General features: G+C 44.3%; 1 protein-coding gene across 2 annotated transcripts in view; it reads left to right on the top strand.

The window, feature by feature from the left end:
• The window catches only part of VSTM4 (V-set and transmembrane domain containing 4), an 87528-nt gene that overhangs the window by 45033 nt on the left and 17077 nt on the right, over positions 1–25418 (top strand). For both annotated transcript variants that reach the window (XM_022564492.3, XM_089897810.1), the window contains 2 exons: positions 15193–15299; positions 16688–16749. In XM_022564492.3, the coding sequence (XP_022420200.1) occupies positions 15193–15299; positions 16688–16749 (169 nt within the window). The remainder of the gene's footprint in view (positions 1–15192; positions 15300–16687; positions 16750–25418) is intronic.

Here is a 25418-nt window from a genome sequence, read left to right as displayed (position 1 = left end):
AAGGATGTAGAGAGAAGGGAACCCTCATACACTGTTGGTGGGGAGGTAAGTCGGTATAGCTACTGTGGAAAACAGTGTGGAGGTTTCTCAAAAAACTAAAATAGAACTACCTCATGACCCAGCAATTACACTCCTGGGTATATATTCGAAAAAAACAAAAACACTAATTTGAAAAGATACATGCACCCCTATGTTCCTAACAGCACTATTTATGATTGCCAAGATATGGAAGCAACCTAAGTGTCCATCAACAGATGAGTGGATAAAGAAGATGTGGTATATATACTACTCAGCCATAAAAAGAATGAAATTTTGCCATTTGCAGCAACATGGATGGACTTGGAGGGTATTATGCTAAGTGAAACAAGCCAGACAGAGAAAGACAAATACTGTGTGATATCACTTATACGTGGAATCTAAAAAACCAGTAAATATAATAAAAAAGGAACAGACTCACAGATACAGAGAACAAACTGGTAGTTACCAGTGGGGAGAGGGAAGGGGATTAAGAGGTACAAATTGCTATGTATAAAATAAATAAGGTACAAGGATATATGGTGCAACACAGGGAATATAGCCAGTATTTTATAATAACTATAAATGGAGTATAACCTGAAAAAATTGTGAATCACTATGTTGTACACCTGAAACTTACATAATATTGTACAGCAGCTATACCTCAATTTAAAAAAATGGCCAAAAAAGGCTTGAATAGATATTTCCCTAAAGAAGATACATAAATGGCTCGCAAGTTCATGAAAATATGTTCAATATGATTAGTCATTAGAGAAGTGTGAATAATACCAAAACGTGGTGCCACTAAACACCCACTACAATGGCTATCGTAAAAAAGATAGACAATGTCAAGTGTTGGTCACGCTGTGGTGAAACTGGAACCCTGTACATTGCTGGTGGGAATGTAAAATGGTGTAGCCATTTTGGAGAAACAGTTTGGTGATTTCTTAAAACATTAGACATAGACTTAACCATATGACCCAGCAGTTTCACTGGTAGGAATCTACCCAGGAGAATGAAAACATATGTCCACACAAATACATGCATGCAGCTTTTCATAGCTGCTTTATTCATAATCACCAGAAGCTGGAAACAATCTAAATATATCCATCGACTGGTGAATGGATAAACAAAATTTAGTAATTCATTCACTGAAATACGATTTGATAATAAAAAGTAAGAAACTGCTGATCTATGCTACCGCAGCAGTGAACCTCAAAAACGTTGTACTAAGTCAGCTAAGCCAGATGCAAAAAATTACGTATTGTGTGATTCCACTTATTTGAAATGTCCCGAAAAGGGAAATTTATAGAGTCAGAAAGTAGATTAGTAGTTGCTTAGGGCTGAATAGGGATTAACTATAAATAACTATTTATTTATAGTTTTGGGGGGTGATAGGGATGTTCTAAAGCTGTATTGCGGTGATGGTTGCGCAACTTTATAAATCTACTAAAATTATTGAATTGTACACTTACGATCAGTGAATTTTATGGGGAGTAAATTATGCTTCAGTAAAGCAATTTGTTTCTTTTTTAAAGCATATGCCCCGAAAAGGCTCCAAGGGCCGGCATTTCAGGCGTGGGGGAAGGTTATGGCTCAGGTGATCAGAGGCTGTGGAGGGACCAGCCTGCCAGTTTCTCAGGATTTGCACACTGTGGTCTAGCATCTGGCCTTACGTTTTTAGCAAGCGGTGCGGGAGTTTGGGCTCCACTTCCTTCCATTCCCTGGCCTTCCCCTTCAGTTGCACCTATTCAGAGCTGGTGCTGAGGCTGGAAGTACAGCGAAGATGTCACCCCAGCCTGGTGGGCATTAGAGTTTGGTCTCCCCCAGCCCTGCGATGCCTGCCAGAGGTCAGAGATGACCACAGAGTCCCGCTTAAATGCTGCCCCATCTACCCGCTGGTGCTGTCAGTGAAACTGGTTGGGCGCCTGAGTTGAGCGCTCCCTGTTGGCGTATCTCCTGTTGTGCCAGCCCACAGATCTGCCTCTGGAAGAACCTGCCTCTTCTAGTCCACTGCACCCCAGGACCCTGCAGGGGCCAGGTCTGCCCCCATGAATCTGGTAGCGGGTGCCCTTCTGACTTGCATTCATCTTTCTATTAGAACCTCATGCTGACTTGACCTAGTGCAGCCCATTCCCCGCCACGGGGCCTCACTTGTGAACTGGTCAATCCTTGCCATTTTAACTGGCCTTGACCTGAATTGTTCTCTGCCTCTGCAGCCCAGGCATTTTTTTGTTTGTTCCGTCCCTGTTGTGCCAGAGGGCTCCCAGACCCCGACTCCTTCATCTGTGCTATGGCAGTGGGCAGCCGGGCCCTGGAGTCTCAAGCTGTGATCGGGACAAATGTCCTTCTCTGTCCTCTGACCACTTCCTCCTAAGGGAGAATGGGCAGAGAGCACAGGACCAGGGCAAGATGCCAGGAACAGAAACCCTCAGGCAGGGGAGGGACCCTCAGGAAGAGGCCACATGCTGGCGCTGAGGCTGTGGTCACTGAGACAGGGACCTTGCCAAGTGACTGGGGCAGAACCGGGGGACTCTAGGGACTTCCATGACTTATTGAGAGAAGCTCAAACAGAAGGAAAACAAGTCTCATCTCGAATGTGTGTCATCCTTGAAGTCGGAAGTTGCCATTTCCTTGGAGGGGCGGCCTTGACCTTTGGGGCTGGGGACAGTTCCTTTCTGACGGCAGAGTGCCCTCTCCCGGAGCAGAGACCCAGGCCTTAGTGAGCGTCTCAGGATTCTGCAAGATTTTAAGCGTGCCCTCCCTGGGGAAAGCAGCCCTGAGAGCAGCTCAACTGGTAGGTATGAAATTGTACCCCAGAGTCCCGGAAAACCACATTTTAGTTGAAATGCGACCAATTTCATAGAGTTATAATGTGTTTTCATACCATGATACCTCCTCAGTGCACTCAGGTGCCTTTCTTCAAGTTCAAGAAAATTGTCAAGAGGGTGGACGGGGGCACCTAAAAGGCGATTCGCCGCCAGTACGTTTCCTGACCTTTTGCTTGACCTCTTCTTATGGGTGTGAGATACTAAATTTTTGCAAATGGGAGCAATTAAAATGGACATTGTGTCACCTGTGCTGATGCAGTTACCGCTGAAGTTGTGTAAGCTTTCTTCATGTTTTCTGGCGCACACACTTTCTCAAGGATAAAGAGTCAGGGCCGTAGACTGTTTACATGTTGGATAAATTACAGGCACAGTTTTACTGTAGTTTGTGAGCTTAGTTTAAAGCATTTTTCAGTCTTTTCTGAACCATCAGAGATTTTTAAAGATACTCCCACAGTCGAAGTATGGGATTTAATAAGTGATTTGTTCAGGATTTAGAGTGAAGGCAGAGATGTGATTTCAAAGAGAATATGAAGATATATGCTCAAAACTAAGATATCTAACTACTTGCTTCTTTGTATAATATTGAATAGTAGCAGTGTTATAGAACATTTATTCCTTCTGTGAAAGGCAATCTGCTGTGATGGTTAAAGATTCTGTGGCCAGGCTGCCTCAGTTCACATCTGGGCTCTGCCACTGATTGCTGTGTGCCTTTAGCTAATTTTTCAACCTCTCTGATAAAATGAGGGCAATAATTGTCCTAGCATATAGTGTGTTGGGAGGATTTCATGAGTTAGTCTGTATAAAGTGCTTCCAACAGGTAAATGGTGAGCTCTATGCAAATGGATATGTTATTATTCAGTCAGTACTTACGATTGATTCTTCTGTAAGCTTGTAAGACCCATAGAACAAGGATGAAATGATACACATCCCACGCCCTGAGGTCTGCCTCTAGTAGGAGACCCAGAGAAACAAGACCGTGGCAGCACCCATGGGATGCCCACGGAGCTGTCACGGACACCCAGAGGAGGTGCTCCTAACCCTGTCCCAGGGGTCTGTGGGTGGTAGGGAAGGCTTCCTGGGGGTGAAATCTAGGCCAAGTCTTGAAGGGTGAGTTAGAGCATTACAGGAGAAGAGGGTTGGGGGAGGGCAGCACACAGAACTGGGGAGAGAAAAGCACAGCAGATGAAGGAATTTAGTCCATGGAGGTGAGGAACCCTGGAGATTCAGGGCAGAGCAGCAGGGAGGTGAGGCTGGAGTTGGTGGCAGGGCCAGATGCCAGGGGATGGCAGTAATCATAGTAATAACAGTAACGGAGCCACACTGTTATTAAATGCCGTGCCCTGGCACAGTGCTAAGCATGGGACACACACCATCTTCTTCCCGCCTCACAACAACCCTGTGAGTGGGTGCTGTGATTATCTCCATGCTACAGATGAGAAACCAATACAAAAAGTGTTGATGTTGGTGAGGTCTCCTGGCCAGTGAGAGGAAGAACAGCGAGGGCTGCCAGCCCAGGCCACCTGGCTCCAGGACTCACACATTAGCATAGGTGTGCTGGGAAGCTTGGATCTGACTGTGAGAGCTTTGGTGTTGGCATTCACACAAATGAACAGAAGTAGATGCTGCAGAAATGCTAAGGCAATGGAAGGAGAAGCGGGAAGGGTTTGGCTATCAATGCTGGGGGCGGCTGCAGCTTCCCTGCAGCCCTTGACTTTGAAAAGTGCATCCCTCTGGTCATAGGCATCAATTTGTGGGTGTCTGAGCCTCTGTCCGCATTCAGCTGAGCAAGCAAGGGGGCGAGGGCAGGGATGGCAGACTTGGGTGTGTGTCTCCTGACCTTCCTCCTGCATCCCTGACATCACTGCTGTGCAGTCTTATCCTCGCCCCACCCCAGGGCTCAGGCTCAGCTCCCTCCTTCCAGAGCCCTAGGCAGAGGCAGGCATGAGGAGGACAGGCCTGTGTGATGGGACCCGGTTGTTATTCCTGGAATAACATGACAAACATCTACCTGGTTTTAGTGTCAGTTTGAGCTGTGCCACTCAGCAGCTTGTGCCAGTCACTCAGCTTCTCTGGGAATATTTCACCCTCCACAAAATGGGCACAAACCTGCCTTTGTCCCTGTGGCTCAGGGTTGTTGTGAGGATTCAGTGAGATAATACCGGCTGTGGACTAATTCCTCATAGTTACTCAGGGAGCGCCCGTGTACCTCTGCAGCTGAACACTTTATGGGATTTACTTCTGATCCTCATAAAAACCCTGCAAGGTACAAATTAATCTCCCCAGATCAAGAACATGAATAAAACTGCCAACTCTTAGATGAAGAGCTAGCCCTCTCTACTATTTACGGACCTTTTGATTCCAGGTAACAGAAAAGCCAGCTCAGATGGTCTTACCCAGGAAGGGACTTGGCTGGCTCACCTGACCGGGGATGCTGCAGTGGGTGGGCTTTGCTCCGGGGGGGCACAGGGTCCTTAGGGCAGTGGCTTCTGCTCCCAGCCCTTCTCTGGGCAGTGCTGCCTCCAGGCTTTGATGTGTCCTCAGGCCAGGCCAGCTCCCCTTGGGAAGGGAACGGTGGCAGCACGTGCTTTCACCCCGGCCTCATGAAGGAGTCATCTTGCTCCCTAATGAGCAAACACAACTGAACTTACTGTTATGGGACCAACCTGAACCAAGCACTAAGGCCAGAGGATAAAATTGTGCCAAGCAGGGGGTGGGGGTCAGTGCCACCCAAACATGTATACCTTCAGCCCTAGGGGGCAGGGAGTGGATGCTGAGCAGGTAACCCCAGGGACCTCTCCTTGCTTTTATTCTTATGACCTAAGACCAACACTACATAGAACTGCTAAATTTTGGGTGGCCCAAAAGGTTCGTTCGGTTTTTTCCGTAAGCTGGCACTAGTAGCACTTAGTTGTCTTTAACTTCATTCGAGACAATTTTGTTAGATCGTATGTGACAGCTGTCATATCAGCGTGCATTTAAAAAAAGACATCAAAATTGGTGGATTTTTGTGTAGCCTTTTTAATATTGAAGTTGGAAGAAAAAAAGCAACATTTTTGGCATATTACACTTTATTATTTCAAGAAAGGTAAGAACGCAACCGAAACGCACAAAAAGATTTGTGCAGTGTATGGAGAAGGTGCTGTGACTGATCGAATGTGTCAAAAGTGGTTTGTGAAGTTTCGTGCTGGAGATTTCTCACTGGACGATGCTCCACTGTCAGGTAGACCAGCTGACGTTGATAGCGATCAAATCAAAACAATAATTAAGAACAATCAACATTATACCACGTGGGAGACAGCCGACGTACTCAACATATCCAAATCAAGGGTTGAAAATCATTTGCATCAGCTTGGTTATGTGAATCGCTTTGATGTTTGGGTTCCACGTAAGTTAAGGGAAAAAAACCTTCCTGACCATATTTCCACATTCGATTCTCCACTGAAACATCATGAAAACGTTCTGTTTTTAAAACACATTGTAACAGGCAATGAAAAGTGGATGCTGTACAACAAGGTGGAACCAATGAGATCATGGGGCAAGCGAAATGAACCACCGCCAACCACACCAAAGGCTGGTCTTCATCCAAAGAAGGTGATGTTGTGTATATGGTGGGATTGGAAGGGAGTCCTCTATTATGAGCTCCTTCCAGAAAACCAAACGATTATTTCCAACAAGTACTGCTCCCAATTAGACCAACTGAAAGCGGCACTCGACGAAAAGCAACCAGAATTATTCAACAGAAAACGCATAATCTTCCATCAGGATAATGCAAGACCGCATGTTTCTTTGGTGACCAGGTAAAAACTGTTACAGCTTGGCTGGGAAGTTCTGATTCATCTGCTGTATTCACCAGACATTGCACCTTCGGATTTCCATTTACTTTACAAAATTATCTTAATGGAAAAAATTTCAATTCCCTGGAAGACTGTAAAAGGCACCTGGGACATTTTTTTGCTCAGAAAGATAAAAAGTTTTGAGAAAACCATAATTCAAAAAGAGTCATGTACCACTATGTTCATTGCAGCACTATTTACAATAGCCAGGACATGGAAGCAACCTAAGTGTCCATCGACAGATGAATGGATAAAGAAGATGTGGCACATATATACAATGGAATATTACTCAGCCATAAAAAGAAATGAAATTGAGTTATTTGTAGTGAGGTGGATGGACCTAGAGTCTGTCATACAGAGTGAACTAAGTCAGAAAGAGAAAAACAAATACCGTATGCTAAAACACATATATGGAATCTAAGGAAAAAAAAAAGGTCATGAAGAACCTAGGGGTAAGACGGGAATAAAGACACAGACCTACTAGAGCATGGACTTGAGGATATGGGGAGGGGGAAGGTTAAGCTGTGACAAAGTGAGAGAGTGGCATGGACATATATACACTACCAAACGTAAAATAGATAGCTAGTGGGAAGCAGCCGCATAGCCCAGGGAGATCAGCTCGGTGCTTTGTGACCACCTAGAGGGGTGGGATAGGGAGGGTGGGAGGGACGCACAAGAGGGAGGGGATATGGGGATATATGTATACGTACAGCTGATTCACTCTGTTATACAGCAGAAATGAACACAACACTGTAAAGCAATTATACTCCAATAAGGATGTTAAGAAAAAAAAAGTTCTGGGAAGATGGAATCATGAAGTTGCCTGAAAAATGGCAGAAGGTAGTGGAACAAAAGGGTGAATACGTTTTTCACTAAAGTTCTTGGTGAAAGTGAAAAATGTGTCTTTTATTTTTACTTACAAAACTGAAGGCACTTTTTGGCCCACCAATATTAAGGAAGCACCTCCTGACCTTACCAGTTAGTGTTCAGAGATTTCAAACTTACAGACTAACCCACCTCCAAGCCTTTGTGCAGACTCTGTGAAACTGGCAGGGACCAGGAAGGACAAGCTCTCACGGTGAGGCCCGGCAGAACCTCTGAGGTGATGTAAACCGTTTATGATGAAAGGCCATGGGAGGCTGTGGACAGGGAGGTGCCTTGGCAACTGCCTCACGAAGGAGCGGCTTTTATCCTGGTGTTCTTCACGAAATGTGTGCAAAAATGTCATACGTAGGATGAAAGCAGCAGAAAGTAACGCATCAGGACCCCCGGGGTCTGCAGGTCCTTTCTAGGTGCGCCCGCTCTGGCCCAGGTTTCTGGGAACCCTGCCATGTCCGTCCAGTCCCCACTCAAGGACTCGGAGAGCAGATTCCATAATAATGATGATCATAATGCTGGTAAGATAGTCATGGGTGACACAACGTACCAGATGCAGTTCTACGTGCTTGACACGTGTTACTCATTTATGAGAAAGAGTCATCTCAAGGGAGGCACCATTCGTCTGCCTCGAAAGTGAAGTTCTGTAACTTGTACGCAGCTCCTCGGCACGTGCTGTTGATTGACCTCGTGTGGCAAGGAAAGCCCGTGGAGCACTTTCAAAAGCCTAGAGCGAGATGTCAGGAAATTCGCCCTATTTGCACTAGTCCTTGGCCTTTATCAGTGGCAGCTACCTGGGCCGGGGGACCTGTCATTGTAAACGACAGTGAGATGCTAACATAGTTGTTGAGACCTGCGTTCCTCCTGCAAGATTCCACACTTGACCTTGCAAGGTACAAGGTTATAGGGTGATGAGTGTGTTGCGGGCAGTCTTGGAAAGGCAGCCTGGAGCTGCTCGGAGAGGAACTGAGGAAGAAGCCCTCTGGGGGTCCTGGTGAGTTCTCACGGTCTGAACTGAGGTGTGCAGGCTGGAGGAAAGGAAGCACATGGACACTTCAGAAGGTAAAATGGATCAACGGAAACACTGACTTTCAAAGCTGGTGTGGGAGCGGGAAGGGTTCAGGGCGGGCAGGCCCAGAAGGATGCTGGCAAGGCCAGATTGGCACATCTTCCTCAGCCCTGCTCGTGGAGGGCTTTCTGGGTCGGAATCTTTTGCCCGACAGACCACACTTGGCATCCCAGCCATCCCAGTTCAGGCCACACTGAATCCCTCTGCAGTATGTGACGGACAGCTTTATGCCAGGATGAGGATCCTCTGCTCATTCAGCCGGAAACGGGATTGAACAGACCCCAAGGGGGCATAGTTCATATGTGGAGGCACAAAGCTTGTCCTGGATCCAGGGAAACACCAGGCACCTGGGGGATGAAGGTTGGGTGTCTGAATGCTCCTCGGTGGGAACAGTTAACTGCTCCTCTGGTGTATCCCAGTGAGGCAGGTATTTGATGGAGGGGTGGCACTCCTTATGCACAGGCGCTGTGGTTCGGTATGAGGGCGCTTTGAGCTCACGTTCACTTATGAAAGCAAGGTGTGCCTGGGTGTTTGGGTCTTCATTTTAAAAATGTTCCTTGGTGGGGTCACCTCAGTTTATACTATTGTTTTTTTCTTCTGCTCCCAGACACACTTAGTTGTAGAGGCACAGAATTTCCACATGGCTGGCCTGGCCACACCCACCTCCCTTTGGACAGCTGATACTGTTTATTTCAGACAATCCCAGGGACAGGCATGTGCTCCCCTCCTTCTCTGCCCAGTCTTGGGCCAGGATGGCCCTTGGTCTTGGGCACCAGTCACTGCTCCTGCCTCCGGGACCCTAGCACTCAGGCTGGCCCCTCTTCCTCCCACCGGGGCAGGGCTTTGAGCAGCTGTAACAGTCCTGGATTTAGTATAGACTAAAAGTGCAGTGGAATGCTGATATCGCCTTCCGGTACCTTTTTGGGGAGCTGGTTTAAGCCTAGAGTAGCCATTGTAGACCTGGCTTGATTGGCCTTCTTCCTTCCCTAGTTCTCTTGTTCTCTGTTGTCTGGGCTGGGCTCAGAGTCCTTGCTTCAGGGCCAAGGAGGCAGGTCCACCCGGATCAGATCCCAGATCTCCTGCCTGGACCTCTCTGAGGCTTAATTTTCCCATCTGGGCGGGTCAGAGATTATGGATATCAGGTACTTTTCACAGTGCTTTGCATAGGGTAGACAGACATAGCTCTTATTAACTTTAGCTTCTGCAAAATATGCTTTCTCACAATTTGTTCAGTGCCTGGTAAAATCCAGGTTGCCTGCTTTACCTAGTGTCCTGGAGTGGCCACCCATTGCTCAGGGGTTCAGCCTTTCTCTACGCCCTGCTCGCCTGCTCTGTCCTGCTTGGCACTTGTACAGCACTGCTACGTCTGTGGCTCTAGGAGGGTGCACTGTGCTCCCTCGGCAGAAAGATTTTCTGATCAAGGTTTAAGTTGAAGTTTGTGCTTCCCCTCAGGGCCAAGACATGGCATCATGAGATACCCAAGTAGCAAAATTGTTTTCCCTGGGTAACACCATGACATGCCCCTACCCTGCTACTGCATCTACACGCTGGAGATTAGGATCCATGCTGTTTAGCCATTTCATGCCCCATCTAATTTAGGCTGAGCTTTCTTATCTGACCCTAACTATGACCCTGTGAGATAGATAGCGAGGGTACATCTTCCCATCTTACAGGTTGGGGGATGCGGCCCAGGGAAGTGAGTGACTTGTCCTGTATCACCTCTCTAGTCAGAGTGGAAGCAAATTTAGTGCAGGCTTTCTGCCCCTGTCCAGTGCCCGTTTGCTAGATCCAGCCACTACGTGCCACGGAGCAGAAGTGCCTAGTCTTTGTGACACAGAGACTCCTATGAGAGGCGGCCAAGCCGGAACTTTGTACATGTCACAACAAGGGTCCCTCATGTGCGCCTCCTGCCCCACCCTTGTTGGAGCCAGAAAAACAGCCCTGTTCCCCACAAATAGCACTTCTTTCCGATCACACAGCTCTCTAATTTAGCTGGAGTTTCCGGCCTATTTTCTATCTTCCTTGGTTTGACTGGCTCCCGCAATGCCCACTCCCTTGTGTCAGACACAAAATACAGTCCTGTTGCAACCCAAGATGTAGAATAACTTTTCACGTAAGTGAATCATAAGACGGACTTTGTCAAAAATTCCTACCATCCCTGCTGGCTCAACGCGAGACGTAAGATTCTGAGGGAATCACTGTCTATCGTATGTCATTGTGGTGACTCATTGTATCTGAGTGCTCATGATTGAGGTATGAAGTAGAACTAAATTTAGTTTAGTGCAGTTTTACTGTTTTCAAGGAGAATGGTGATGACAAAGCAGATCTCTTTTCACCTTACTGAAAGCCCTGGGCATAATGGCCTACGTTTATGATGTCTCAAAATTTTCATTTTATATTAAAGAGCTAAAGAATTAAAGCCAAGAAAAGAGAAGAGGAAGGGGGAATATTATTTGATTTTGTGGGGTGTGAGGTGCAACTGGGGAAGATAATCCCAACTCAGAGGCAATAGACAAAAAGAAACTATCAAACGATTTTAGCAAAAACAAATGACCGTGCATTTAACAAAAAGGCAAAATTCAAAAGTAGGGAAATGTTTGCAATAAGCATGTCAGGTTGATGTCAAAGATGCAAACAAATCTATAAGAATGACTCACAATCCTAATAAATAACAGCAGAAGGTGTCCATACATCATTCATAAATAAGGAAACACAGACAAACACGGGACATGTTCCTCCTAGCAAGCAAAGAAATGCAAGTAAAAGGAGATATCACATTTTTCTTCATTAAGTGAGAAATTTTTTAAACTGATAAATCTGATGTTAAAAAGGATGAAAAGATAAATGCCCTCATCCACTGACCAAGAGGCTATAAAGTAGTACTAACTTGTCGGAAATCATTTTGACAGTGGGTATTTTTTTTTTTTTGACAGTGGGTATTGAATAACCTTTAAAATGATCCTCCTCTGTGAACTAGCATTTCCAGGTCTAAGAATCCAAAAACAAAAGTCTAAGAACGGAAAACCATTATGCACAAATATATTTATAGCAATGTTATTTGTATATCAAACTGGGAAACAAATTAGATGTTTAGATGTCAGGGGAAGGCTAAGTAAACTGTGGGCATGTCTTCTCACTGGAATGGTGGGAGGATGTGACAATATGGAAAGTGTAGATTAAGTAAAAAGAAGGATGCAAAATTGTAATACAATATTATTATTATTATTATTATTCTTTGCGGTACGCGGGCCTCTCACTGTTCTGGCCTCTCCCGTTGCGGAGCACAGGCTCTGGACGCGCAGGCTCAGCGGCCATGGCTCACGGGCCCAGCCGCTCCGCGGCATGTGGATCTTCCCAGACCGGAGCATGAACCCGTGTCCCCTGCATCGGCAGGTGGACTCTCAACCACTGCACCACCAGGGAAGCCCCAATATTATTTTTAAAAAGACAATGTATAAGAACCAAGGAAGAGTTGAAACTTATGTCCGCAAAAAGCCTGCACATGGATGTTGACAGCAGCTTTAGTCATAATCTCCAAAACTTGGGAGCAAAAAAGATGTCCTTCAGTAGATGAATGAATAAATAAACCCTGGTACATCCAGACAATGGAATATTATTCAACATTAAAAAGAAATGAGCTATCAAGCTATGAAAAGACATGGAGAAAACTTAACTGCATATTTCTAAGTTAATGAAGCCAATCTGAAAAGGCTCCATACTGTATGATTCAAACTATATCTGACATTCTGGAAAAGGCAAAGCTGTGGAGACAGTTAATAGATCAGTGGTTGCCAGAGGTGGGGGAGGGAGGGATGAACAGGAAGAGCACAGAGGAATTTTAGGGCATGGAAGCTATTCTGTATGATACTACAGTAATGGCTACATTATAAATTTGTCCAAACCCATAAAATGTACAACACCAAGAGTGAACCCTAATGTAAACTGTGGACTTTGGGTGATGATGTGTGTCAAGGTAGTTTCATCAATTAAAACAAATGTACCACTCTGGTGGGAATGTTCATAATGGGGGTGGTCAGGGGTCTATGGAAAATCTCTGTATCTTTTGCTCAATTTTGTTGTGAACATAGAACTGCTCTAAAAAATAAAGTCTTTTTAAAAAAATAAAACAAGGAAGAGGAAAAAGGCTGGAAATATTTATGAAGATCATGTTTTGGTTACGATAGACTTATTTTCTTTCGTCTCCATGCTTGTAATTACCATTTTAAAACATGAACGTGCATTAATTTATAATGGAAAGAAAAAATAAACATTTCAAGAGTTTAAAAAGCTAGGAAATGAAGCTGTATGTGTGGTTGTGTATTTAAACAGTTCTGAGGGTTTCTGATCCCTTGTTTTCTCTTTGTGGCCAGAGTTTTGTAAACACACATCCCTTTTGGCTATTTGTAAATTTACACAGTTGACCCTGTACTCTAAAGCCATGGCCAGTTAGAATTTCTGTTCCCAATAAAAATAAGCTGTCTTTGGGGACTCTCAGTGTGAACTGTATTCTTGGAAATTTCCCTACAACGTGACTCAGTCTTTGTTTATTTTTAAAACTCCAGGACTATATTAGAATAGTCTGTTTTCTTTTATTAAATATATGTAAATATTTATTAGTGTTTAATTTACTGTTTTTCAAAGATTATACAATCACATGATTTAATAATTAAAATTTAAAGTTAAATACTTAAATATATATGTAATAATAATTCATATTATTATATTATATAATAATATGTTATATTATATAATACAATTATTAATTATATTATTATTATTATGTTATGTAATATGTAATAATAATAAATAATTCTCCTTGTCCAATCTTCCTTTTGTTTATTTCCTCAGCACCCCCATTTTAAGGAACCACTATTTTTAAATTCTTGTGAATATTTCCAAAGTTTCTCTATTTGTGTACATAAATACTAATATATATTATTTTTATACAAAAGAAATGACACATTTTACACATTGTCCAACACCTAGCTTTTTCACTTAACAATGTGTCTTTTCTTATCCCTGTATAAATAGCTTCCCCATCCCTCATTACAGTTACAAAGGACCCCGTGTGTGGATTTGTGGATTCACCATAATTTCCTTAACCAGTCCCCCGCTGATGGACAGTTGGGTTGTTTCTAATCTATTGCTATTACCAACAGGACTATAATGACTTATATGTACATTTCATACCCATGCAAGGATATCTACAGAATAAATTCCCAGGAGTGAAATTGCTGGGTCACAGAGTATAAGCCTCTGTAATTCTGATAGCGCCTGTGATCCTGATTGCCGAATTACCCTCCATCAGGAAGGGTTTACACTTGTACCAGCAATACTTCTGAGTGCCTGATTCCTCACACCCTTGCCAAAAGAGTGCTTTGCCTTCAGTTTGGTTGTTGCCATTCTGATATGTGCAGAAAGAAAGTGCAGTACATTTTAATTTGGCTTTTTCTTGAGGAAGTTTTAGCATGTTTTCCTAGGTACGAGCCTTTCCTCTTGTGTGAAAACTGTTTACCACCTTCATTCATTTTGACTATTAGGTCATATCTTACGGATTTCTAGAAATCCTTTGTATTAGGGAGATCAAGGGAGTTACCAAGCCTCTCTTGGTAACTGTACCTACCTGGCTGGAATATGTGCCTGAGGACGAGAGATTCTAAAAGAGGCTGCCCTCTGAGTTGCTGGAGCCATAGGATGCATTTGAAATAAGACGATGCCCATTCAAGGAAGTGCTTGGACTCCACCCTACAGGTAGCAAGGAGAACAGGTTTCACATCAGGCCAGTCTGGGTTTGCAGCTTTCGTGTTGTCTGCTTACAAACAGTGTCACTTAGAGCAAGTCACTTAGCATCTTTGAATCTTGGTTTTGTTACCTGTGATGTAAGGCTCACCTATTACTTTGGGTTATAACGGTAACACATAGAATCTGATGCTACAGTGATTACACAGGTAACCACCCAGATAATTGAAAACAACACTCCTGAGGGCTAACTCAGTCTTTACCTTAAAGGTGAAGGTACATACAGCAGGAGGAGAAAGTGTGAACAATCATGGGGGGCCCTAGGGACTCCCAGCTGCAACTTCCCAGGGTCCCTTCTCACTTGCACAGGTGCTGCTCTGTCTCTGGATTGTGAGCCACAAAGATGTGTGCAAGGAACGTTGGTTTTAGGGGAGCTCAAGGAGAAGTTTTTAGTGATATCTTAATATCCTACTGGCGATGTAACCAAGCCAGACTGCGTAAACCCATTAACCAGGTGTAAACACTCCATACAAACAATCTAAACACCCCAAAACAATGTAGGCAAGCCGGCCCTGGGTCTCACCAGAGATTTTAGAACTTTACACAGCACGTTACAAATCCCTAACTAGCTCAACTCATCATCCTTAGCCAGGGGTCAGCACCAGACCTCCAGCCACCCCTGGAGACAGGTACAGAGTGATCCCAGTCCGGCCCTAAGAGTACCCTACCGAACACACAGGTACACGGGGTACCCGGAAACTATTGCTTCCTTTTCCTTTCCCCGGAACAAGCCTGCCTTTGCCTTCACCAGGACCTTTTTCTTCTCCAGCTCAGGGGAGACTGTCACCAGCGTGACCAGCTTGGTCCCACTGCAGCCCAAGAAGGGCAAGAGGCGGAAGGAAAAAGCTGACGTTCCTCCCGCAGTCCCTGCCAAAGGTAGGAAGCCAGCCAGCAGTCATCCATGTGGAGAGCACCTGGGGTCTGATGTGAGATCAGGACAGGAGAGTAGGCAGGTGGAGGATGTGACATCCCTGATTATGTGGTCTGGAGAACCCCACCTAGATTTTGGTCATAACTGAGCCCCGTCCCTGAGGTGGGCTGGGGGCATTGCCATTGGACGTGCATGGCTTTAGCGGGGGTCAACCTCTACAGACTATTCCACAGTGTATTTCCCTTTGAAGCACTAACATTCTCTGCACATAGCAGGGTGGACCAAGGGGGTGTCAGCATCCTCTTGGTTCATTCAAGGGAAAGAAGGCTCTATGATTTTCCTAAAGATAAAAACCAGGTGTGTAATTTATTTTGGATTTGTTCTGGGGATTAAAATGAGGGTTATTACTTGATTCCAGTTACGACTTAGAGTACCATAAATGAGGAAGATGGACATTTCCTGAGGTGAGAAGTAAAAACTGTTTATAAATTGTTCCTAAAATAACTGTGGCTAATTTAGAAGGTCATACATCAAAGGATTTGATATACAGTTGGGAATACAAGGGTTGCCCAGGTGAATAATTTAGGAAAAAGACAGGATCCATTTTATCCCTCAACTGGGGCTTCCCAGGATGGCCCCTTGGCACCCTTTGCGCCCTGTGGTGGAAGGCAGTGGTGCTGAGACTGAACGTATACTGGGTGGACAGAAGGGGCTGGGAGGCGTGAGCGTCCTGCGAGGCATGACACTTGTGGATCTGGGGAGGGAAGGGAGCTGTCCCTGCTCTGCGCCAGGCGTTGTACTGCTGTATCACCTCATTCAGTCAGCATAGATGGTGCCCTACTTTACGAAAGAAGAAAATGAGACTCAGAGACCCACGTGGTTGAGCCTGGCTTTGAGTTCAAGTCCCAATTCATCTAAATACTAGGTAGTTACATGATGTTAGAAGAAGAGCCTCGGTTTCCTCCTCTGTTAGATGGGGACAATAAGACCCTCCCTGCTGACCTCCCAGGGTGTCTGTGAGGGTCAAAGGTCACCGCTGTCAGCGTTAGCATGCAACTAGGAGGAAGCCCCAGGGAAGATCCCAGCCTCAGCCTTTACCAAGTGCACCGGGTTCTCACCTTCACATCTGACCTCTTTGTAGCTGGCGGTGTCTTATGCTGTGGTTTTGTTGACCTTGTTGAGAGGAGAGGATGACGTATCTAGAGGCTAGGAGAGGATCATCCTCCCCCGAGGGGCACCAGTCCAGCTGTTACCTGGATCAGAAACTAGAGTTCCTCCACGAGGACCGGAAGTGGCCCCATGTCCGAGGCTCTCTGTCCGTGGTGCTCGTGATATGTGGGTTTTAAGAGTCCTGGGAGGAATTGCAAACTAAACCTTTGATGTGCTTCCACAGCTCCCATCGCTGCCCCGTTCCATAAACCGAAGCTGCTGAAGCCACAAAGGAAAGTCGCCCTGGTGAGTAACCACATTCTCTGTGTGTCCCCTCAAGCCCTAAACACAACTCTGGTCCAAGGAGTACCTTTATTGACTGAAAACGTGCTCCACGTTCTTGGGGCTTTGTTCCTAAGCAAAGGCATTCTCTCTTCTTGGGTCAGCTTTTGAGTCAGCTTTTCTCCATAGCTAGTTCCCACAGAGTGGCTTTTTAAAAATCCAAATGGAATTACTTTTCATTATCAATCCTCCTTTTTTGAAAAGAAGGGAAAAAATCGCACTCAGAAAGGTATAAAATAGAAAGTGGACCAGCTTGTATAAACTTGTCTTGATAACCACTCTGAAGAGATTGCTGAAGAGCTTTCAAGAAAACATGTTACACTTTTAATTTTGAAACAACTTCAGTTTTACGGAAGAGTTAGAAAGATGGTACAGAGAGTTCCCGTCTACCCTTCGCTCAGCTTCTCCTAAGGTTAACTTCTCACATAGCCATGGTGTATTTGTCAAAACTAAGAAGTTACCATCAGCACATTACCATTAACTGCACTCCAGACTTGGATCAGATTTCAGCAGTTTTTCCACGAATGTTCTTTTTCTGGTGCAGGATCCCATCCAGGCTGTCACATCGCATTTCGTGGTCTTGTCTCCTTAGTCTCCTCCAATCAGGGCCAGCGCCTCCGTCTGTCTGCTTCTACAGCCTTGACACTTTTAAAGAGTAGTAGCTGCATTTTTTACAATGTCTCTTGATTTGGGTTTCTCTGAGGTTTTCTGATGATTAGAAATGAGGTTATGGATTTGAGGGAAGAACAACACAGAGGAGATATGCCTTTCTCGTAGCGTCCCGTGGAGCGGACGTGCTATGATGTTGACCGTGACCACTTGGTGAAGGTGGGTCTACCAGGTTCCTTCAGTATAAAGTCACTATTTTTCCCTTTCCATACTTTATTTGTTAGAAGCCAGTCATTAAGTCCAGGTCACACTCAAGGGGAGGAGAGTGAAGCTGAACCTCCTGAATTCAGGGAGGGGTCTCGGAGACTTTGTGGTCATATATGAAGACCACCACAGTAATTAATAGGTATTTTAGGGGAGACACATCAAGCCTGTGCAAATAGCCTGTTTTTCCTTGAACTTCCGTCTACTCACTTTAGCATTCATCCGTGGATTTTGCTTGCAGCACTTATTACTATGGTGAACCGATGGTGATTTTCTGTTTTCCTCAATCCATCTCCATTTACTACTTGAAATTCTTCTGTAAGGAAGAGCTGGATCCCTTTCCTCATTGACTTATTCACTAATTTCTTTATATCAGTATGGATGCATGAAGATTTAATTTCTTTTAAGTTTGTAATCGTATTTTTATTATTTTGTTGCCAATTTTGTTCAGCAGCTGTGTATTTGTGTGTGAAAGAGAGAAAGAGAGAAAGGGAGAGAGAGGCAGAGAAACTGGCAAACCAATCCTAAAATGTGTATGTAAGATAATAAGATTATCTTGACCTTGCAGAGGGCCAAGATAATCTTGAAGGAAAAGAACAAAGTGAAGAATTTATATACCAATTCACAAGATTTATATTAAAGCCATAGTAATTAAGCTGTATAGTAAGTAATGGTATTAGCACAAGAATAGACAAATAAACCAAAGGAACATAATAAAGAGCCCCAAACATACCTACATATGTATTGTCACTTGATTTTATGACAAACGTGACATTGCCGTGCAGTGAAGAAAGGATTATATTTTTAGTATACAGTGATGGGTCTGTAGGATCTCCACATGAAAAACAATGATCCATAACCTGGACTTCACACCACACACACACAAATTAATTAGAGAAGGTTCATACACTTAAGTAAGAAAGGTAAAAATAAAACTTCCTACAATTAGCTTATCTACATAAGGTCAGGGCAAGCAAAGATTTTTAAACAAGACGTGTAATGTACGAGCCATAAAGGAAAAGATTGAAAACTTCGGATTACATTAAAATTTAGAAGGTCTATTCTGATGAAAGATATCAGTACAAGATTGAAAAGGGAAGCCACCTATGGGGAGAGTGTACCTGCCACGTGTATATTTGGTGAAGGATTCTTACCTAGCATTTGTGAACACTTACAAATCAATAAAAAAGAAAAAGGCAACACTAGAAAAAAATAGGCAGAAGTCTTAAACGTGTGCTTCACCAGAGAAGACATACAGATAGCCAGTCAGCACATGAACAGTATTTAATCTCATTGGTGTCATGGAAATGGAGGTTAGAAGCAGAAACCCAGTTCACATCTACCAGGATGGCTACAGTGAAATACTTACATGGTTTACTTTTTTTTTTGCCTGTTTTTCTCTGATCCATTTGGAATTTAGGAATGGATCCAATTTTATCTGTCATTCTTTTTTGTCAGATTCTTTTTTATTTAACTTTACGTTTCATATTTCAATAATCGCTGCTTGCCAGTTTCATTATATGTCATCACTACATTCCAAACAATTATTTAAACTTAACTTTTATTCGTTCTGTTATTACTTTTTCTTGAATCCAGTGTCTTCCCCGCTAAATATATTTGCCTTTACATTTGAGTAGTTCGTCTGTGAATGGAATTCTAGTTTCCTAAACATTTTCTGCTCTGTTCTGGGAAATGTGCTAAACACTTTGTGTGCATTTCTGTTTACTTCCCATATTGCTCAGCATAAATGCCATGCTCATTACTGTGGCCTCTAGTGCCTTATATCATGCAAGCCACATGTAATTTAGATTTTCCAGTAACCACATTAAAAACAAACAGGTGAAACCAATTTTCATAGTATGGCTTATTTAACCCAATATATCAAAAGATTATCATTTAAACATATAACCAGTATAAAAGTTATTAATGAAATATTTTAATGCTTATTGTTCTGCTCAGCCTTCAAAATCCAGTGTGTATGTTATGCTTCCTGCACATCTCATTTCAGAACCACAGTTCAAGAGCTTAATAGTCACATTTGGCTATTGGTTACCATATTGGACAGCGCAGCCCTGTAATGATCTAGCCCCCATGACCTCTTTGACGTCATTTTTACCACAGTGCCCCTTTCTCGTTCCCCTCCCATCATTCTGTCTTCCTTGCTAGTCCTTAAACATACCAAGCATGTTCTGGTAGGGCTTTTGTTGTCTTATATGCCTGGACCGTCCTCCGCAGGCTATGTCTGTGGCTTATTACTCACCCCCTAGGGTCTCTATTCAAATATCAACTCGGTGGAGAAGCCTTCCTGAAACTCTATATAAAACACCACCCACCCTCTGAAGGAACTCCCCATGAGAGGCATCCTGACGTACTTCTACTTGTATCTATTACCTGTCTTTCTCTTCTCAGAATGCAAGGTCCATGAAGGCAGGGAGGTTGTCTGCTCTGGTCACTGCTGTGTTCTCCACACCAGAGCAGTGTCCAACAGGATGGGGATGTGTGATTTTGCACCCCAGCTTTGTGGAGTAGGTTCTGTCATTGTGCTTTTATAGATGGACACAGTGAGACTCGGAGTCGGTAAGGTGACAGATGGACAACTAACCCAAGGTCATGCAGCTTGTGGGCTGCAGTCAGGACTTGAACCTTTGTCCTTCTGAAGCCAGAGTGTAAGGTTTTAACCAGCTTAATTGAAGCCTTGTCTCAGAGTGGAACCTGGATCTCTGTGCATGATTCTGACATCCTCTCATGGCTCAGCCTTGCCCCTGACCTTCCTATTCTGTGCCCAGGTTTCTGCTGTTCTCCTAGACAGGATGCTTCCTCTGTTTTCCAAAGAAAGCCTCCTTTTGCCTGTAGTGAGTTGTGGGTCCTGAAGGGCTTTTCATACAGTGTGATTCCATCAGGTTCATATCATCAAAAATTCCTTATCAGTTCTGCTCTATTGACTACACTGTCTTGTCCTCAAATGTAGCAGCGGAGTTTTTGCTGATTTTAATAGATTTCTGGTCATTCAGTAGACTTTGGGAAACTCAACTGAACACAAAGGCTAAAACTATCAGCTTTCCTTGGAGCATCCTTCATCCCATCCGTTGAGGTCAGTTTCCCCAGATAGTCTGAGCTCACTCTCTCCCAGCTGTCCATATCACTGCACATCTGTGTGTGTATGTGTGTATCTTTTCCAGATCTTTTATTCTTAATCCTGATATTTATCAACAACCTCAAGAATGATTATACTTTGTAAATTTCCCCCATCTTACACTGTAAGTTGCTTAGGGCCTGTCGTTTCTAATCCAATCTTTTACCCCTGGTAACAACAGAAACCGCTCTTTATTGACATTCCATTGATATATCCCAGGGATATATAAGAAAAAGCACTTTTTGCATGTCATCATATTTGCATTTTGCGTGTCATGGACCACATGGACATATTTTGCATGTCATCTCACAATAAGTCCCCCCACTCCCAGATTTGCCTGTGAGGACACACAAACACTCTGTTTCAGAAAAGTGAGTTCCTACAACCCACAGGGGGTAGTGTTTCATCTCCCATGAAGACAGTGCTGCTGACCCAGTAGATGGGGCAGTGTCAGCAGCGTTGAATGGACAACTTTTTTGAGTCCACAGCTATAAAAGTAGTTTGCCTTAAGCAATTTGGGGCCACTTATAAACAAAGTAGATTCAACAGCATTTTCAAAAATAACTGGTCTTAATTGCAAGTTTTTACGGTTGAGTTTTTGTTTGTTTGTTTGAGCTGGTATGCCCCTCTGGATGGAGAGTCAACATAGGAAATTCTTAATTTTCACAGAAAGTAAGTTGGGGCACTTATCTGCACTTCAAAATGGATTCTTTGTTTTATGGAAATATCACCCATGACAGTTCTTAAGTACCAATTGTCCTTTGATCTTTTAAGATATGAAAAAGCTTGAAATTTTTATATCAAATTTTCCAGAAACGAGTCAATTTGGAGACCAGTTTGCACCTATAACAATACACAGTGAAGTAAAGAGCTGACTTTGAGTGGACCTCTGTCTGACCAGCAGTTAGAGTCAAAAATACCAGGCCTAGCGCCTGCAGTTTTTGGTTAATATTAAGATTTATTTTCCCAGGAGGCCAGCATTGACCTTGGTCTCAATTTGGTCAATATTTCTCTCTCAAATCAGTAAGTCTTGATGGTAGCTGAAACTAAAGTCAATAGCTACTTGTTGACTCACACAGGCCTTAGTGGGTAATTTAGAAAATAATTTGGCAACATCTTTTCTTTGGGGTCTGGTACCAGTTTAGGTGTTTAATTCTGTAATTGTTGCATTTTGCCACAAAATCCATAAAAGCGTGCTTCCTGGAGTGGTCACAGGCCACAGAGCCCCTCAGTCACCCAGCCGCTCTTTCCAGAGTGATACTGACACACGCTCACCCCAAGGAAACAACCTGCCTGCCACCTCCACTGACTCATTGGCAAAAAGCGAGAACCCTCATTTACTGAGCACCTACTGTGCGCCAACCCCTCTGCTAGGTGCTTTGTAGGCTCCATCTCCCTCATCTCAACCGCACATGCCAACTCCCTGCAGACCCTCAGACTCCAGGTGAAAATGACAAGCCAATGAATAATACTGCTATGAATATGGATGTACAAATATCTCTTTGAGTCCCTGCGTTCAAATATTTTGGATATGTACCTAGAAGTGGAATCCCTGGATCACATGGTAGTTCTCTGTTTAATTTTTTGAGGAACTGCTATACTCTTTTCCATAGTGGCTGCATGATTTTACATTCCCACCAACAGTGCACAAGGGTTCTGTTTCTCTATATCCTTACCGACACTTGTTATTTCCTGTTTTGTTTTTTAATATAGTAGCCAGCCGAATGGGTGTGAGATGGTATCTCATTGTGGTTTTGATTTGCATTTCCATAATGATTAGTGATGTTGAGCATCTTTTCATGTGCCTGTTGGCCATTTGTATATCTTATTTGGAGAAATGTCTATTCAAGTCTTTCCCCCATTTTAAAATCAGATTGCTCGTTTTTTGTTGTTGTGTTTATAGAAGTTCTGTATATATTCCGGATATTAACCCCTTTTGGATATACAATTTGCAAGTATTTTCATCCATTCTGTAGGTTGCCTTTGCACTTTGTTGCTATGTCCTTTGATGCCCAGAAGTTTTAAATTTTGATTAGCATTAGTTTTAAAATCATCGACAACCTGACCATCACTCTGTCCCCAGTGGGTGACCTGGGATCTGCAGACTATGTGTGGAATGAATGAACAATTGAGGGCAGAGATCTGAGATTGGAGCTCTAAGTCCTCACTGCTCAACGTGAGGTCCACGGACCAGCAGCCTGGGCATTGCCTGGGAGCTTGTTGGAAACATGGAAGCTCAGGCCCCACCCTAGACTTACTGAATTAGAATCTGCAATTCAGTAAGGTTCCAGATGAATCTGGTGAACATTAAAGTTTAAGAAGTGCAGCTCTAAGTAACTTAAAAAACAGTAGCCAGCTCTGGTTAGGTCATGGCTGGCGGGACAGAGTCATCCCCGGCCACCTCCGGAGACAGTTGTATTTACATTTTAGTGAGACTGTTCAGCCCACTTGGGAGAATGGTGGGTTTTCTTATTTATCCACAAAGAGAGAATTAAACATGAGAATCTGCTTCTAAAGGGTATTGTGACTCTCTTTCATTCCTGTAAACCTTTCCTGGGTAGCTCATCCCCGTCTCAGCTGTGTGTAGCCCTGTCCTATGATCTCCTAGGACCTCTCACAGTCACAGGTAGAGAATTCTGACACGTAGGGAATGTGTGACCAAGACCTGCTTGTCTGGGATTCCCTTGAGCTTAAAGTCTGCAGTAAGCCTGCCTCCTCTCATGGAATCTGAAAGATCAGAGCACTTAAAACAGAGGGATGAGGTTCATTCCATCATAGTTGAAGGGAACCTGTCTTAGGAGTGGGCCTTGCACCCAGTGGTCAGCCCAGGACTGAGATGCCAGCCCTATTGAGTGTTTGCCTGGTGTCAGGAAAGAAGCCCCCTCTTCCAGTTCAGTTTTCACTATCGACAGTGTACTTGCAAGACCAAAAAGGGTTTTTCTCTGATCAGTAGCAGAAAAGGGCTTTGAGGCACATTAGACACCAGTGATAGAATTCTGAGAGGATTTTAATAATAACCCAAATCCCAGCAAAATTATTTCCAGAGGACACGCATTTCAAGTTTCTTGAAGGATGTTTATAATAAGCTGAAGAATTTCTCTTGTTGTTGTTAAGTGTACTAGCACTGGTTTCAGTTAAATTTTGCATGAAAAGAATATATTAACCTGCATAAAATATGTTCATAATCTCGATTTGAAATTAAAAAGAAGGAAAAACCCACAAGCACATGAACAATATATCTCCCCAAGTAAAAGCCTTGGGAAGAAAACAAAAACTTTGCTTGTACCACGCTAGTACCATTTTTACAGAGATAAAAATTCTATGCCCCCCTCGGTACCCATGCACATCCCATTATTGTCACGGGGAGTTATGTATGTCGACTGGAGGGAAGAATAGATGCCCGGGCTTCGGAAGGGATGAGAGTGGGGGAAACAGAAGTCATTTCGTTTCAGGGGCTCCCTTCAGTCGGGGGAGGGCAGGTGGCTGGGCCTTTCGTAAGTGGGATGTGATCACCAAGGAGGCGAGATCAGGCCTCCCCAAAGTGGCAGTGGGAACATCTCATATTAGAGACTCAGCCCTGATGCAGGGCTGTCACTTCCCCGCAGGCCACGAGGTCCGTGCCGAGGCCCCCCTGTGCTTCGCACTGTCTAAAAACAGCTACGGGGCTGGATGCTTCTCAGCTTCATCACAGGCCAGTGGAGGTTGGTCGAGGCTCTGATGTTATTAACGAAGGGCCAGGTGAAGCCGTTACTTTCAGGAGTCTTTTAAGACTGGTAGCACCTTAAGCACTCCTTGGGAACCCCCTTTTGGGAGATGACAGGAATCCTCTAGAAGTGATGCAGAGGGAGTCTGCCTTGCCCTGTTCTAGAAGGGTAGTGTGGCTTTGTGCTCTCAGGAGGGAGGTGATTTCGGAATTGACCACCTTGGAGCTGTGTTCCTCCAACTTGCTGCATCACAGATTCCTTTGGATCATTTTGCAGTCTCCCACTCAGTGTTGACAGGCAGTGTACGAGGTGCTATGGGGACAGGAGCCTTGGAGCCCCCTGACAAAGGTGAACAGGCAGCAGAGAGGTGAGCTGGGCCCGAGGATGGTCCAGGCTGGAGGCAGGCCTGGAAGCCCAGCAGGTCCAGTCCCCTGAGTGACCCTGCCTGGTTGCACAGGCCCACGCTGCTCCCGGGGGTCCTGGGCCCACTCTGGGGCAGGGCCATCTCTGTGTGTCTGCAGGGAATGTCCCTTCAGAGTGGTAGCTTGTTTTGCATCTCGGCTCAGCTGATTTGCTGCCTTTATTGGGCACTTCATTGCTGGGATCATTGCACTGCTGGGAAATTTTTTTTTTAACTTTTTCACTCTATTTTATTTTTGTAATCTCCTGGAACAATATCATTTGTGCTCACATTTGATATTTTTTTAAAAAAAGCCTATTTCATTTAAAACTTCAGGTTTTTTTGGTTTTTTTTAGTTTGTTTGTTTGTTTTTTGCGGTACGCGGGCCTCTCACTGTTGTGGCCTCTCCCGTTGCGGAGCACAGGCTCCGGACGCGCAGGCTCAGCGGCCATGGTTCACGGGCCTAGCCGCTCCGCGGCATGTGGGATCTTCCCAGACCGGGGCACGAACCCGCGTCCCCTGC

The sequence above is a fragment of the Delphinapterus leucas genome, chromosome 16 (assembly GCF_059928025.1).
Source record: "Delphinapterus leucas isolate spDelLeu-1000000601 "Yukka" chromosome 16, BTC_Dleu_Yukka2, whole genome shotgun sequence".
Classification (NCBI taxonomy): Eukaryota; Metazoa; Chordata; class Mammalia; order Artiodactyla; family Monodontidae; genus Delphinapterus; species Delphinapterus leucas.
Note: the sequence above shows the minus strand (reverse complement) of the source record. Positions and strands in the feature narration are given on the sequence as shown.